General features: G+C 42.6%; 3 protein-coding genes and 2 non-coding genes across 5 annotated transcripts; 2 read left to right on the plus strand and 3 right to left on the minus strand.

Annotated features, from left to right (window-relative positions):
- Positions 1-1443: 1443 nt before the first annotated feature.
- LOC140762479 (uncharacterized) lies at positions 1444-3904 on the plus strand. Its single transcript, XM_073100301.1, has 4 exons — positions 1444-1646; positions 1739-2360; positions 2460-3454; positions 3552-3904. The coding sequence occupies exons 1-4, from the start codon at positions 1533-1535 to the stop codon at positions 3603-3605; spliced, it is 1785 nt and encodes a 594-aa protein (XP_072956402.1). The 5' UTR covers positions 1444-1532; the 3' UTR covers positions 3606-3904.
- Positions 3905-4805: 901 nt separating this feature from the next.
- On the minus strand, positions 4806-7528 carry LOC140762478 (uncharacterized). Its single transcript, XM_073100300.1, has 2 exons — positions 7383-7528; positions 4806-7254 (listed from the first exon to the last, which is right to left on the minus strand). Exon 2 carries the CDS (start codon positions 7009-7011, stop codon positions 5053-5055), a length of 1959 nt encoding a protein of 652 aa, XP_072956401.1. The 5' UTR covers positions 7012-7254; positions 7383-7528; the 3' UTR covers positions 4806-5052.
- A 1303-nt stretch (positions 7529-8831) lies between these two features.
- On the minus strand, positions 8832-8913 carry TRNAS-GCU (transfer RNA serine (anticodon GCU)). The gene has a single exon. It is a non-coding gene; the product is annotated as a tRNA-Ser (tRNA).
- A 1059-nt stretch (positions 8914-9972) lies between these two features.
- LOC140762639 (late embryogenesis abundant protein At5g17165-like) lies at positions 9973-11260 on the minus strand. Its single transcript, XM_073100511.1, has 2 exons — positions 11136-11260; positions 9973-10234 (listed from the first exon to the last, which is right to left on the minus strand). The coding sequence occupies exons 1-2, from the start codon at positions 11258-11260 to the stop codon at positions 9973-9975; spliced, it is 387 nt and encodes a 128-aa protein (XP_072956612.1).
- Positions 11261-14121: 2861 nt separating this feature from the next.
- TRNAS-GCU (transfer RNA serine (anticodon GCU)) lies at positions 14122-14203 on the plus strand. Its single transcript has one exon. It is a non-coding gene; the product is annotated as a tRNA-Ser (tRNA).
- Positions 14204-14372: the final 169 nt, after the last annotated feature.

Consider the following 14372-nt stretch of genomic DNA (forward strand, 5'->3'; position numbering starts at 1 on the left):
AAAAAGTAGATTGAGTTGGTGATCAACGAGAGAGAGACTAGATAGGCATTATTCTTGGACCTTCATGTGGCTGCAGCACGTTGCGTGAATGCTAATTGATGAAAAAGATAATACTTAATAACCTTCTCCTTATCTTACATCTACGTGATCCGAACAATAGTGCGACCTAAATCCTTCCTACGTACTAACCAATTAATAAAGGGCTCAGTAGCAAAAGCAATTAAATGTATTAATCGAAAACCCAGGCGTGCTCTTCGCGAAGTTTCTGCTCCTCCTCCAGAGTGTAGTCATTCACGCTCCCAAGGTATTCTCAGCAATCCTCCACCGACATATCCTTGATGCTATCCGCCATGGACTTGCATAGCAGTTGCATCAGCTCTTCGTCAATGAATTAGTTGGCCGCGACGGCCACTTCGAGCAAACAATTGTTGTTCCTCGAGAAACTTCTTATCCTAACGCTTCAACTCCTTTGCCACCTTCTCCACCACCTCTGCGAGGAGAGGCAGGAACTATGCAATTTCCCCACTGCAATCTTCGATCAAGTTCTTCCTCACATCGTAATTATAGTTTTTACATGAGTATTAAGTGTTTGCTTTATTCTAAGTCTGCTCCTAATATTTTGTACATGTCCAATGCACTTTAAAATTTATATACAAAACTAGGTACGTTTTAAAACCATTGTAAAAATAATTATCTATTGAACTGTAATAAGTTTTAAATCTTTTATATTTATATTATAATATTGAGGATCTTAACTATTAGATTTTTATAGGCCGATTATAAACACTTATTCCTGAGACGCGGAAGAAGCACTATTAAATAGATTAAAAAAAACACTTAGATTTGGTTTACCGATGGGACATGGTTTTCTTGTACTACTTACTACAGTACTACAGTTGTTAATAATCGGCTACGTGATCGTTGTCGCCAATCGTGCAGGATTTTTGATTTTGAACGAGAGATATTAACCGCCCTTTTCTTAATTAGGCCTTTGACTTGGGATTGATATTGGCCCGTTGGGCCTTCTAAGCCCATATCATTAGTGTAATAACGATAATGATTGTTGTCAACTAATAACTCTTACCTAAACCTACATTAACAAATGGTAATGTGGGATGAAGAGTTTCTGCTGGCCAACCAAACAAGCAAGGGAGCGTTGCGGCTGTGACCAAAGGAAAGGCAGCAGGTATACATACACCAAACTTGTCAGGCATCATCTACCCTTCATCTCTAATCAAGCGGTATCAAACCATTTCCTAAATCTAGGGCGCGCGGCGCACTTCCAGGGAAGGGAAGGGAAGGGAAGAGAGATCATACACCCTATCCAAGATGGACCAACGGTCATATTTTCAAAACTTCTAACGCAGGCGCACAACGGTCATATTTTTCGAATGAGACCCTCCTGATACCTAATTCCCTATATATATATCTCTCGACTTCCTCCACAATTCCCCAATCCATCCCAGGATAATATTTCTCCTTTCCAATCGGCAATCACTCGTCGCCTCCCCCAAATCCAATCCAATAATACCATGGATTTCCACAGCCTCCACAGGAGAGACCTTCAGGCCCTCTGCAAGAAGAACCGAGTTCCGGCGAACATGACCAACGTCGCCATGGCCGATGCCCTCCAAGCTCTCCAAACCGTAAGGGGTTTCCCCCTCTCCTTTTCTACTTCTCCTTCTTGATTTGGTTTCCTTTCTTCTGACTTGGGTGTCTTTCTTCATTTCTTTATCAGGTTGAAGGGATTGATGAGATCCTAGAACCATCCAAGTTCCTATCTCCCAAGAAAGCGGAGGCGGCGTCGCCGGAGATGACTCTCACGTCCCGCAGAACCTCGACGCGGAGAGCGCGGAGGACGGAGGAGAGGCAGGTGAGTCCCCTGCCCCGGGCTCGACGGGTGAGCGTGAAGGCCTCGGAGATCATGCGACTGGTTTCTGAAGGGGAGGAAGAAGACAGAAAGCAAGAAGGGGAAAAGGAGACAGTTGAAACCCCAGCTGCGTCCGTTCGTGTGTATTCAAGAAGAAGAACCACCAAGAAAGGGGAAGGAGAAGAAGAAGAAGTCAAGGCGATAACGGATACCCCAGCGGCATCGCATGCTAGGACTACGAGGCGTAGGGCGACTAGAAAGGAGGAGGACGGCCAAGAAGATGCTCTAGCCGGAGTACCTCCGACTCCGGCAACCCGCTGCAGCCAGAGAACAATGGCGATCGAAGGTTCACGAACGACGAGGAGGACGAGGCAGTCCTCGAGGAAGCCGACCACGGTGGAGACCACCGCGAGGAGGACGACAAGGGCAATGGCTTCTGCCAAGATGGAATCTTTAGACCAGGATGAAGAAGAAGAAGGAGAGCGGACAGGTGAGATGCCAAGAATTCCTATCCGTTTTCTCATTCGTTCTTTGGCTCTCTTTTACATCTCTGTTCTGTTTCTCATCATTTTTCATCTTTGTTGTGTAGGGGTTGATGGAAAGAATAATAATGATCTCGATGAGAAATCTGAAGGAGTTCAAGAATTAAGCGGTGATGGTGAAGAATGCAAGAAAGGAGATGCTAAAGAAAGTGTAGCCGATCTATCTAAGAGCGAATCAAAACTGATCGAAGAGGAGGAGAAGCAGGGAAGTGAGGAACAACAAGATCAGCGTTATCCCTTACCCGGTCTGAGCAATTCGCCGATCAGAGGGCTCGTATCGGACGTGGATCCAGACCTGGTGCCGTTACCGTTGGATTCCCAACCAACGGCGACGAATGGAGAAAAAGAAGAAGAATGCGGTTGTGGTGAAGAGACGATCGCCGAACTCGACGCCGAGATCGATCCCATCGACAAGGAGGAACGAGAAACAGAGCTAGATTTATCACTTACCAGCGAGATTCCAGACGAAACAAAGGAATCCAGAGAGATCCTTGTGGAATCGGCACCGGAACCGGAGATCGTCGCTGCCGGCTCCTCGTCTCCTCTCAACAATATGCTCTCACTGTCTCCATGCCTGCAGATCTCAGAAGCCCCCGGATCTCCGGTCACGACTTCTCCCAAGGCAGAGGAAGCGATCGGATCTCCGGCAAAAACGTCCGCGCTGGTCGGAGATCTGATTGGAGAACTCCTCGACTCCGTCGTCAAATCTCTCGCCAACACCTCCATCAACACTGGAGATCCGACCAAATCTTCGCCTGGCGTTGTCGGTCTCCTAACCGGACCTCCGGAGGCTCAGGCGCCGGATTCCGTCGAGTCCATCGGGGTGGATTACGCGGCGGTGGAGAGGAAGAACGACGCTGAAAAGGAGAACATAGTGGCGAGCTCGGTGTCTTCGCTGACGTCAGTCGAAGCTGGAAACAGCGGAGAGGACCAGAAACCAGTGAAAGTTTTGGACTTGAAAGAAATGAGCCTGAGGAAGCTGAAGGTTATGTACAAGGAAAAGCTCATCACTGTCAGTAGCAGCAGCAACAACAACAATAAGGTAAGAAGCAGCAGTGAGCAATTAATTAATTGGTGATCGTATTCAATCTTGTGTTTGATATCATATTCTCTCTAATGCCTGTTATTTTTAAATGTAGGTGGTGGAAGGGAAAAGATTAGCACTTGCTGAGTTAGATGAGAACATTCTCTGATGGAGTTAATTTTGGGTCTAAGGATCAAAAATAAGAGCCTGAGAGTTCTGTTGCTACTGCAAAATTTTGGAGTTTTTTTATTTGAGTTTGTGTGTGAGTTGGGTTGTGAAACTATGGTTTCTCCTGCCCTTTACCCTTTACCGGTTGTTGCTAAACTTTTTGTCCACTGAGTTGGGGGAGATTAATAATGGAGCCATTTCTGTTGTGCTTCCATTTTGTTACCTTGCCTTCATCTGAAAGGTCTATGCTGTGATGGAAATGAGGATTTTGATTGGTTGCTTCCAAGTTTTCTCTACCAATTTGGAGTCTCTTGTGCAGCATACAACCTTCAAGTTAATGTTAGAAATTGCAAAATCTGCTGAATTATATATTGTATCTCAAATCATGCGTACACAGGATAATGGATATATAAAACATAGCTTCTTATTAGAACAATAACCAAGAAGCATGATCAAATGAGTGACACTAGCCAGCCAATCTCATTAAAGAGAAGATTGGTGGTTCTTCACTGGAAATTTGGAACTCTAATGCACAACATACTGAATAAGATCTGGCAGAGAGTAATAGAAGTTCGTTCAGACAGTATGAGATTAATACCATCATTCAAAAAGAGAGATTAATACCAGGATTGAGTGAAATTTTCTAACTAACGTTGCAGAAGGTAGACAGCCACATGAAAGCAAGAAAACCAAACAGTTTGAACATAAAGAAAAAAAAAAGAGATCAATACCAGGATTGAGTGAAAATTTCTAACTGAAGTTGCAGAATGTTAGACAAAACCACATGAAAGCAAGAAACCAAGCAGGATTGAGTGAAACTTTCTTACTAACGTTGCAGAAGGTAGACAGCCACATGAAAGCAAGAAACCAAACAGTTTGAAGATAAAGATAAAAAAGAAATCAATACCAGGATTGAGTGAAAATTTCTAACTGAAGTTGCAGAATGTTAGACAAAACCACATGAAAGCAAGAAACCAAGCAGTTTAAAGATAAAGAATACCCATTTAGTAGCAATAGCTGAACAAAAGATGAACAAACAGCATCCCTAATTTGGTCTAACAAAGAGAGATTTCAATCAGCTGAGATGATCTTGGCCAGAGTTTAAAACAGCTGCAGACAATGTTCATCCCAGTGGGGGAGTACATGACATACTTCAGCACCAACAAGAACTTCAAGAAATATAAAGAGTTGATTCGCTATAAGTTCTAAACCAAAAATGGAATTTTGTTTCATTGAATGAGCATTTCGCATACAGAAACTTTTTGTCAGGAAATGTTTCTCCCATCAATATGTCAAATTTACCCGGTACAGGAAAGAACGAGACAAACTTACCATTATCTAACATACATCTTGAAGCATTCAATCCCAGCATAAATAACCCAAGACTGACACATTCTACGTAGCAAAGAGTATGAAGTTACTCAAAATAGTATACTAATCAAGGAACTTTAGTTCAGCCTTCGCCTCTTACGTGCATGAAGAGCTCCTCCATCTACATCTAAAGAACCAGAGGTGCTGCTTCTTCCCCTCCTCCTGTGGGACCTAGAAGAACCTGCACTGTTAGGTTCTGCTGGGTTATCAGAAATCGCAACATCCTCATGTATCACAGCCATGGTACTTGAAGCAGAGGCCTGATCTGCAGCCAATGCTGCTCCTACATGAGAACCACTGATTCCTGGCTCAGAATTTGGGGGATTAGCTGACGAAGAGGATGCACCGTAGTGGTTATTACTGGTAGCAAATCGCCCAACCACCCTACCAAGGTCAGCAGTTATTGCAGCTAATCTTTCCGTACTTGCAAGGCCATACAAAGAAAACCGGTGCCAAAGATCAATTCCATCTCTAAAAAGCGAGTTTGAATTGCCATCGAGAGGGTTCAGCATATTGTTTCGGGGCAATCCAATCTCCCCAGTGATGGACCCAATGTCTGGATTCCCCTCTTCCCTTTGCATTCTCCTTGCTCTTAACCTAGTTAGAGCTCTACGATGAGCACCATCGAGTACTTCCTGAAGGGCAGGGTCTGCATGCCCTTCAATTCTACTCACATTACGCCTCTGCTGATCTAGAAGACGTCTCCAGGATGTGGCAATTCCCTCACCCAATCTTCTTGAAATAGGCCGAAACTGTTGCCTAAGGCTCTCAATCCTACTCCCACGGGGCCTTGGTGGTATCTTGAGACCTGATTCCTCCCCTTCTCCAAGTTTATTCTCAGCACTTGTCTCCAACCCTCCTCTACCATAAATAGGTACAATATTAGAATCAGTTACCTCTCCTTTGCATACAGGGCATTCTTTATGATCAGAATGGACATGCAGCCATTGATACAAACACGGCCAGCAAAATAGGTGCCCGCATGAAGTGACAACAGGTTCAGTAGCCATATCGAAGCAGATATTACACTCGAAGTTTGCAGCACTTCTGCTTTTCTCATCTGATTCCTCTTCCGAAGCCTCAGCTGCAGCAGCTTCAACAGGTACTTTATCCATCCTGCTGCATTCTGCTGATCTTTGTGGGGTCACCAGCTCATGCATTAACTGTTGAGGACTAGATCTAGATGGAGAACCCAAATTGGACCTCTCACCACCATATGCAAGGGACGACCTAAATCGCCTAGCCCGCAAACGACTGCTCGACTCAATCAATCTTCTGAAACGTAACTCAGGGGATCGGAGAAGCTCACGCCGTGAAGAGGACCCATCATCCCGGTCCAAGAATTCTCCTGAATGAATGGGTAGCGATGGGTAAAAGCTAAAAGCTATCTCATCGCGCACCTCTGGGGTCGTCGATGCAGGAATATAAGGAGGTGTTGCAGGAATATAAGGAGGCGAATAGGTAGATGTCACAGGAACATAAGGCGGTGAATAGGGCATCTGGGTTTCACCTCCAAGGGCCGCAGGCTCATCATCAAGCCTGGGTGGAGAGGTCGAACCATACTGCAGAAGAGGTCCAATATCTTGGATGACAGCTTCGTCGATCTCCTGAACAACCTGTAAAGCATGGACGTCCACCGGAGAGTAAGGGGCATCCGGTCCTTCTTGCTCCGGCATGTTTGGCGGGATGGTAGGATAGGAAGCGCCATAGGGTTCGTACGAAGGGTAGTATGGGGTGTACTCCGGATTAGGGACAGAGTCGGCGGGAGGCAGGGAATTCACACTCACTGCCGGCAATTCAGGAGTGTATGAGGCATGGGATGGCGAGTACGGAGGGTGAGATTCTGCTGGTTCATTCACGGCAGCAACCGATGCGTCGGAGAGAGCTCGGCTATCCTCGGCATCCGACATGGGTAGCGAGCTGAGAGCGAGGTCGGAACCGAGATCCAGGCTGCGAGGGCGAGGGGAACGAGGCAGACCCAGATAGAGATTCAGATCCATTCTTCTGCTTCTCCCCTCATTTCCCTCATCGGCCATTCCCAATCAATAAAAATCCCACCTTTATCTCCCCACTAGCAGCTAAACAGCAGAGCAACACAATAAAAATCCCATCTTTTCCACTTCATCGTCACAAGAAAACCCCAAATTTGACATGAAACCCTAGCTCATCGAGGAAAAAGGGGCTTTCCACCTTTTTGTTCATCAAAATTCGCTCTTTTATTGCATGATCCGGATAACAATTCAGATATCAACCTTTAAATTTCTCAGAAAGATCAAATCCTACAAGGAAAGACTGAGGTATAAGCTCGAATCCGAGACAAAATAGGAGGACATCTCCATAGTAGACGAGAAAGGCAAGGAAGAGAGTTCAAATAGAATTATAAAAAGAGAGATTAATCGATTCCTACCAGGGTTTGGCGAGGGCGGCGACCTCTCGACGAGCTTTGGATTTCTCTCTCAGCTCCGACCAAGAAAAGCAGAGAGAGAGAGAGAGAGAGAGAGAGAGAGAGAGAGAGAGAGAGAGAGAGAGAGAGAGAGAGGGGTGGGTGTGGAACTTGGGTATTCTATTCAGGCACTTCGCTTGGGTATTTTACCAAAGAGACGTGTGAAGAGGTCATCTGGTCTGTGAGATGGACGGCACACGTGCTCTAAAAGGAGCATTGGCTGCGGATCTGACGGTCCATATCTCTCGCTCGCTTTTACTTGGGATGTTTCCGACACCGAAGTCGGCAGGATTGCTGGTCTGGACGCCGTTTTAGGTGACAGGATTTTATAGAATCTTCATCAATCCTACCTCTAACTACTTTCACACGTGTGACCATCATACACCGCCAATCTACAATAATAAAATTAAAAGCATAGCAATTGAAGTCTTCAGTTCATGGTCATTATTATAATCTACACTACTTCATCCATTACAGATTTTCATCCACTTGAGTGCAAATGACTTGTATATCCAGTTATTGCTAGCTAGACGTGCTTAGACTGTTCATTCCTGTAGATTTGATGAGTATGCATATAGTATAATAGGAGGAACGCACGGATACCTCCTCTCATCCTCTTGTCTCTCGAGTTACAAAATGGAGATGCACTGTATGATAACTTATTTGATTCATTCACAAAATGCTTGCTAAGTATTCCAAGGTTTGGATGTCACGAATTGGCTACATGTAGTTGTTATATGATCATTGATGTAAAAATTTATGAACACAATCAGTAAAGAAGAAGGTTTTCTCGGAAGAAATTAAGGTTATAAGTATCACAACGGCATTTGTATTCAAGATAAGGATAACATATGCTGACATTAATAAACTATCTGGCGAGGTAGATTGAAACAACTGACCTTTAGTCATTCACGCAAGCAGCTTGAATCCTGGCCAAGTTGTGAGAACAAACATATCACTCTGCACATGCCAATGGTATTATAAACGTTAGCATCAGATACTCTTGAGCACAATGTTTTCTCATAGCACATAGGAAGAAGCACACAGGGAAAAAAAAAAAACCCAAGGCGGTCTTAAGGCCTATTCATTATTGCCAAACTTTGATGTTAAATTTTAATGACTTTCAATTGTACCTTACAGGACTTAAAAATCATTAGTTGATACCATCCGAATTTGATGTGATCTGAAGGACAATGATTCCAAAAGTTCAAAAAATAAAAATAAAAAAATAAAGAGAAATTAGCACCACTGGTCAACAGCGATGTATATGAGACAGTTAGGTGATACCTTATAAGACTCTCTATAAATATTTTTGATAGGAAGTCGCTTTTCCCTTGAGCAATACATCGAATAGTTGGTGGGCTGTAATTTGGAGCAAGGCAAGTTTAGAGAGGGAAAAAGAAAAATGTCAACCGTCGCCTGAGAGATTCGAACTCTCGCGGGGAAACCCCATGTACTTAGCAGGCACACGCCTTAACCACTCGGCCAAAGCGACAAGTTTGCACCTGTCAACAGCTTTGACATCAGGACATCTAATCACAATGAAATGAATCAACGTTCCGGCAACTTATCTCCAATGAAGTTCGCATCCTTAACTGGGGACTCGAGATATTTGGATTGAGAGGAGAAAAGGGCAAAGAGGCTGTCTATCTTTGTTTACTTTTTTGTTTTGTTTTTTTGTGTCTTTATTTACTTCAAAATCGGGTGTTTTATAACATGCTATTTCATATATTAAGTGATAATATTTCCTCTTTCTAATTAATTTAGGCTCCTTTTCTGTATTGCACACGATAGGGCAATAATAACTTATTGACAAATAACTCATTATAATATCTAATTTCCCTCTTCTTATCAAACAGTTAAAATTAAATTGTATTTTTATAAAATTAACCCGAAGTATCGCATAAGAAGATCGAAAGTACAGATCAACCATTCACTTTTTAAAGTTATATTTAATCTCTCTTTTTTTTCTCCTCTGGTCCATAAATTACAATAAATTTTTAGTTTCATTAAACTAACTTCCTCTGTCTCCACAGATATTAGATTTTTAAGAGAGATTGAATAAAATTAACAAGTACTATACAATAGATATACACACAGAATCTAAATGTATATCGAATCATTGCTCTAATTTTTCATGTGAGAAGGATATTTTATCCTATCACGCCGACTTCTAAGTTATCGGGATGCAGCAGCGTGAGGCACGGAGCAATTGTTTTTCCTTGCACCAAATTAGAGAAATATTGTGATACGAGCTCGCTCAAGCAAAGAGAAATGCAGCAGAAAACCACACAATACTCCTCCAATCATAAGGATCGAGCTTGCCCAAAAGCCAGGACAAGTGTACAACCAACCAAAATACATCACCTGCATCACAATACACGATACTACGACTACTACAGGTCCAGTATATGTACTGTATGCACTAAGGGAAGTCTATTTGCTGCGTATCATACATATAACTAGTACTAGTAGAAGAAAACTGGAGACCCAAACAAAAGAGTGGTAGGAAGCGACCGGGACCCAGCTTAAGTTCAACGTTGGGCATGGGCTTTTAGGCGTGAGGAGGCTTGTCCACGTCCTCAAGCGGACGAAACCATGCCTTCTGGTCCAACACCGACGAACCGTTTTCGGTCACGTGGCCCGTGCTGTCAGAGGCTGGCTCCGCCCCGGGATCCGCCGGCCCGAACACGCCGGTCTTGGGGTGCGGGCCCCAGTACTTGTCCGATTGGGCCTCGATCACATCATCCGGCACCACGCTCGGTCGCACCTGCTCATCCACGTTCTTGTCGTAGGATGACACGTGAGCTCCCCTCCTTGATTAAAAATAAAAATGAACACATGTCAAATATTTCAGACTAAGAAACTGCTGTTTCGAATTGTGAGGAGGGGAGAGAGAATCAGGGTATTTTCGTGATATTGAGGTACCACATGGCACATGTTGTAACAGCGAACGAGGTGGATAAGAGCAAAACCACGTGTACGGAGACACTATTGGGAAGTCCTAAAGTTGCCCCCCTAACAATATCCCAAGGTTCAATCGACGATCGTATTCGTTTGCTTACGCTAATCTGACGGCTTGGATTAGAAAGCGGGTCCCGAATAGTGGATGCTTTCTGGCGCACGATACAAGTTAATTGCGATTTATTAGCTTCTCCCACCGAGCAAGAGGACAAATGGCAGTAAAAAAAGGCGTGGCCGTATGGAGAGATTTCAGGAGAAATTGGTACATCTCGCAGCTTTTACCGCGGGTTTCTAGTATGGAATGTGGAGATAAGAGGAGAATATCGCGATAAACATACTTGGGTAAATATCCACAGACAACTAAATCGGAAAAGAAAAGCAAGCAGAAAGAAAAGTGAAATTCCTTCTCTAACCTAAGGAGCACTCGGTTGTTGTAAAAGATTTTTAAATATTAAAAGAAGAAAGACTGATATCTTCTCGACGGTTATTAGTCCGAATATTTCACTAAACGATCGCTCGAAGTGAGTAGTAGTACTACACATTAGAGATCGATCGAAAGTAGTACCTTGGCGTAGATCAATCGATAGTAACTGTGCGCCTCAAAAGGAAACCGATCAAGAAGTTGAGGCTATTACAGATCGATTACGTGCCAGATCTCGACCGGACGCATGCAATAGACACATCTCGAAAGACCTTCGAAGCAAGAATAGCCGAATCGCATCTAAAGAGGGGTAAAGGGGAAGCGATACGTACCTTGAAGCCGATGCCGGGAAAGCGGAAGGGAGAGATGGATCTCGAGGGGACGAGCCCCAGATCTGGTTCACGAATCGCTTCCCGAAGCTTCCAGCGATCACCCGCCCCTTCGAATTGGCTGCCATGCAAGAAAAGAAGAAGGGCTGGAAAGAAGAAAAAGAGGATGGAAGCGAAAGAGACGGACCATTTCGCTTTCTGCTACGAGCCCCGTATTTATAGGCGACTCCCCTCGACCCAACCGCTCACCTAACTTCCTTCCGTCCATTTTCTTTAACAGCGCTGTACTTTTCCATCCAAGAAGCCAACGCGACGCAAGCGAATATCTCACTTTCGCAGAGCATATCCTTTTAATCGGATTTACACAAGAACCGGATCCGAAACCCGATACTTGGTCATACCATTAACCAATAAGATCCTGGAGTATCAAAGACAAATTATCCAAACTGGTAGAGACGTTGATCTACTGTTCGAAGGTCAGGGTATATTTTACAACCTCAAGTAGTGCATTAATGGCTTAATGCTAAGTTGGGACCGTCGTAGTTCCCCACTTGTTGCTCCAAACCACTGGTTGTTTATTTGATCTGGCTTACATCATAGAGATTTCGAATCTAATTCATTTATCTCTCGTTTGACCCTATTCTTGATATCACTACCGCCATACATAATCGAGTGTAGACTATCTGGGCACTTTTAGATTCACACCATCCAGTAGCACTGTAAGACTGCAGCATAATAATGTCGTCTTCTGTCTTTTAGAAAAATTATTAATCGTTCTAATCGTCTTTTCATGGACCATCCCCTGAAAAAGTCCATGTCAAGTTAAGAGGTTGGAAGCTTCCTTGGTAGCTTTCGTCTCCAAAATTCCCAGTCATCCAAGTTTCAAGTTGTCGAAGTTTCCGAAAATGGAGGATCGGTTCTTCGTGTTCTTTTCATGAGAAATATTTTATATTCTCCGAAATCGTCACCCAAAACTTGCTGAAAGTTCTGAAGCAGAATGTGAGATTATATCAATGCCTTTCCCCTCACTAATTTATTTATCTTAACGCAGTTTCTCTTTGAAGTTTTGCTTGCGGGACTCACCGTAGTCTGGATTAACCATGGTGAATGATTAACTAATCAAAGGTGATTGATATGAACTCTATATAAATCCCAAGCACCCTTCAGTCTTTGATGTGGATTTCCCGAAGACAATAGATAATTAAATATAGGGTGGGCTAACTAACAGTCTAAGTCTCCTGCTTTAAATATAAATTATCCTATCTATCTATGTGACAACCCCCTTTTGGCCAATATGTTGAACGATTTTGCACGCTTATGTCTGTTTCAGCGATAAAGAATATTTTACCACCGACTCTACATTGAAATAGAAAAGGCCTTAATTCTGATGACAATGACAAGCTCAAAGTTAAAATGACACACGAAGCCTTGAAATGTAGGAAACTCTGCAATTTACTTCATTTTATATTATTCCTGTACATCCCTCAGTTTAGCACCCAGATAAACATTTTTCTCGTAGATTTAGAATGCATAGATTACGAGATGAAGGGTTATTTACAAGATTTCTGCTCTAAAAGCATGCATGTATTTATGCATCAATTATGTGCCACAAAATTATAGACTAACTTCATATTTGATCCCCTAGAAACAAGAATTGAAAACAGGAAATCACTGCAGAAAAAGAACAACATAGAAGGACCAAAAAGAAAAAGAAGAAAACAACTAGAGTCTCTTTCTGAAGTGATTAGATACTGATTATCTGCAGGATATAGATCATAAATCACTGTACTCCAATCCATTCACATGAAAACACAAAAGAAGTAGACGTACTTTTCAGACTCTTAAATATTTGCACAACAGATTCACCTACAGAACGATTCATGCTGGTGATAAGATTCTATCCAATCCAGTCATGCCTGACTAAGACAATGCTGGAGACTCAGTCGTCATATATCGATCAGTGTGGAGGTCACGGAATAATATTACTCATTCATTTTAAGTTCATGAATACTAGATATATAATGTCACAAGAATCAACTTCTGAAATAGAAGTTCTGAAGCTAAAAGAGAAGGATTCAATATTTCAGGGGTATTCATTCATATATTAGAGAAGTGATCAATTCAGTTAAATAAGTGCCCCTGCATGCAGCTGGTGAGAGGTAGTAATTTTAAAATAACACCAAAGTGGTATGGTTTATTTCAACTTCTCCCCCCAGTGGTCAAAACTCAAGACTGAAAGTTGAGAGACAGACCTACAAAATACAGCAATCACAATTAATTAATTACTTCATTCATTCCGAGTATCAAGTAGAAGGACGCCTTAATGGAGAAAACTGAAAGAAGCGAATCTTAATCATTGAAACATAATCGAAATCTCAGTTCCAACTCAGGGTGACAATTTCTTGGTTCTTCTGGTCTGTTTCCTCTTTTCATGAAAGAATGATCTTGTTTACCTGATGTCAATAGGTAACAAGTATACTATCAATGGCGTACCTCAGAAACATTAGTGTCCATAGACATACACAACAGAAAAATCAGAGAACTCTGCTTTGAAGAAACAAACACCACATACCGACAATGGAGGCCGCCAAACATGTTATAGAGCAGTCCAGGGATCAAATTGTGAGCATGTAAGTTATGTCACGAAACTCAGTTTCAAGTAATAGAACATATATATTCAGAACTTTATCGAATTTGTCATGCATTCAATGAAAGAGGGGATGTAGGATAAGATGCAGTACTGGAACAACAAATATTCACGAGATTTACTAAAATATGCTACCTAATTATATGTTGGTGAATATAACAGAAGTTCCAACATAACCCAATAAGTATAATAAATTCACTAAATTACTCATCATTAGAAGGTATCAATCGCCTAAAAAAACGCTATATGTGCATCAATATTTATAAAGAATGCAAGAGACAGTAAAATGAAATACACATGATTACACCGAGATTAATTGAATTAGTATAGCCCTATAATTGTGTCGCTTTGGCCGAGTGGTTAAGGCGTGTGCCTGCTAAGTACATGGGGTTTCCCCGCGAGAGTTCGAATCTCTCAGGCGACGTTTAGTTTTGATTTTATCTTCAAAACTTGCTTCGTGCCACGTACAACAACCCACCAAATGTACCGAAGTAAATGCTCAAGGGACAAGCGATATCCTATCAATAAAATTTAGAGCCATATGAGGTATCACATGGCTGACATGTTGCACGGTCGTTGAGCAGTGGTTAGAC

The sequence above is a fragment of the Typha angustifolia genome, chromosome 7 (assembly GCF_048772165.1).
Source record: "Typha angustifolia cultivar Huaian chromosome 7, ASM4877216v1, whole genome shotgun sequence".
NCBI classification, from domain to species: Eukaryota; Viridiplantae; Streptophyta; class Magnoliopsida; order Poales; family Typhaceae; genus Typha; species Typha angustifolia.

Coding starts and splice junctions, on each gene's coding strand:
- LOC140762639 (XM_073100511.1), bottom strand. CDS start 11,260: ATGGCAGCCAATTCGAAGGGGCGGGTGATCGCTGGAAGCTTCGGGAAG. Junction 10,235..11,135: donor TTCCCGGCATCGGCTTCAAG/GTACGTATCGCT, acceptor TTTTTAATCAAG/GAGGGGAGCTCACGTGTCAT.
- LOC140762478 (XM_073100300.1), bottom strand. CDS start 7,011: ATGGCCGATGAGGGAAATGAGGGGAGAAGCAGAAGAATGGATCTGAAT.
- LOC140762479 (XM_073100301.1), top strand. CDS start 1,533: ATGGATTTCCACAGCCTCCACAGGAGAGACCTTCAGGCCCTCTGCAAG. Junction 1,647..1,738: donor CCCTCCAAGCTCTCCAAACC/GTAAGGGGTTTC, acceptor TTTCTTTATCAG/GTTGAAGGGATTGATGAGAT. Junction 3,455..3,551: donor GCAGCAACAACAACAATAAG/GTAAGAAGCAGC, acceptor TTTTAAATGTAG/GTGGTGGAAGGGAAAAGATT.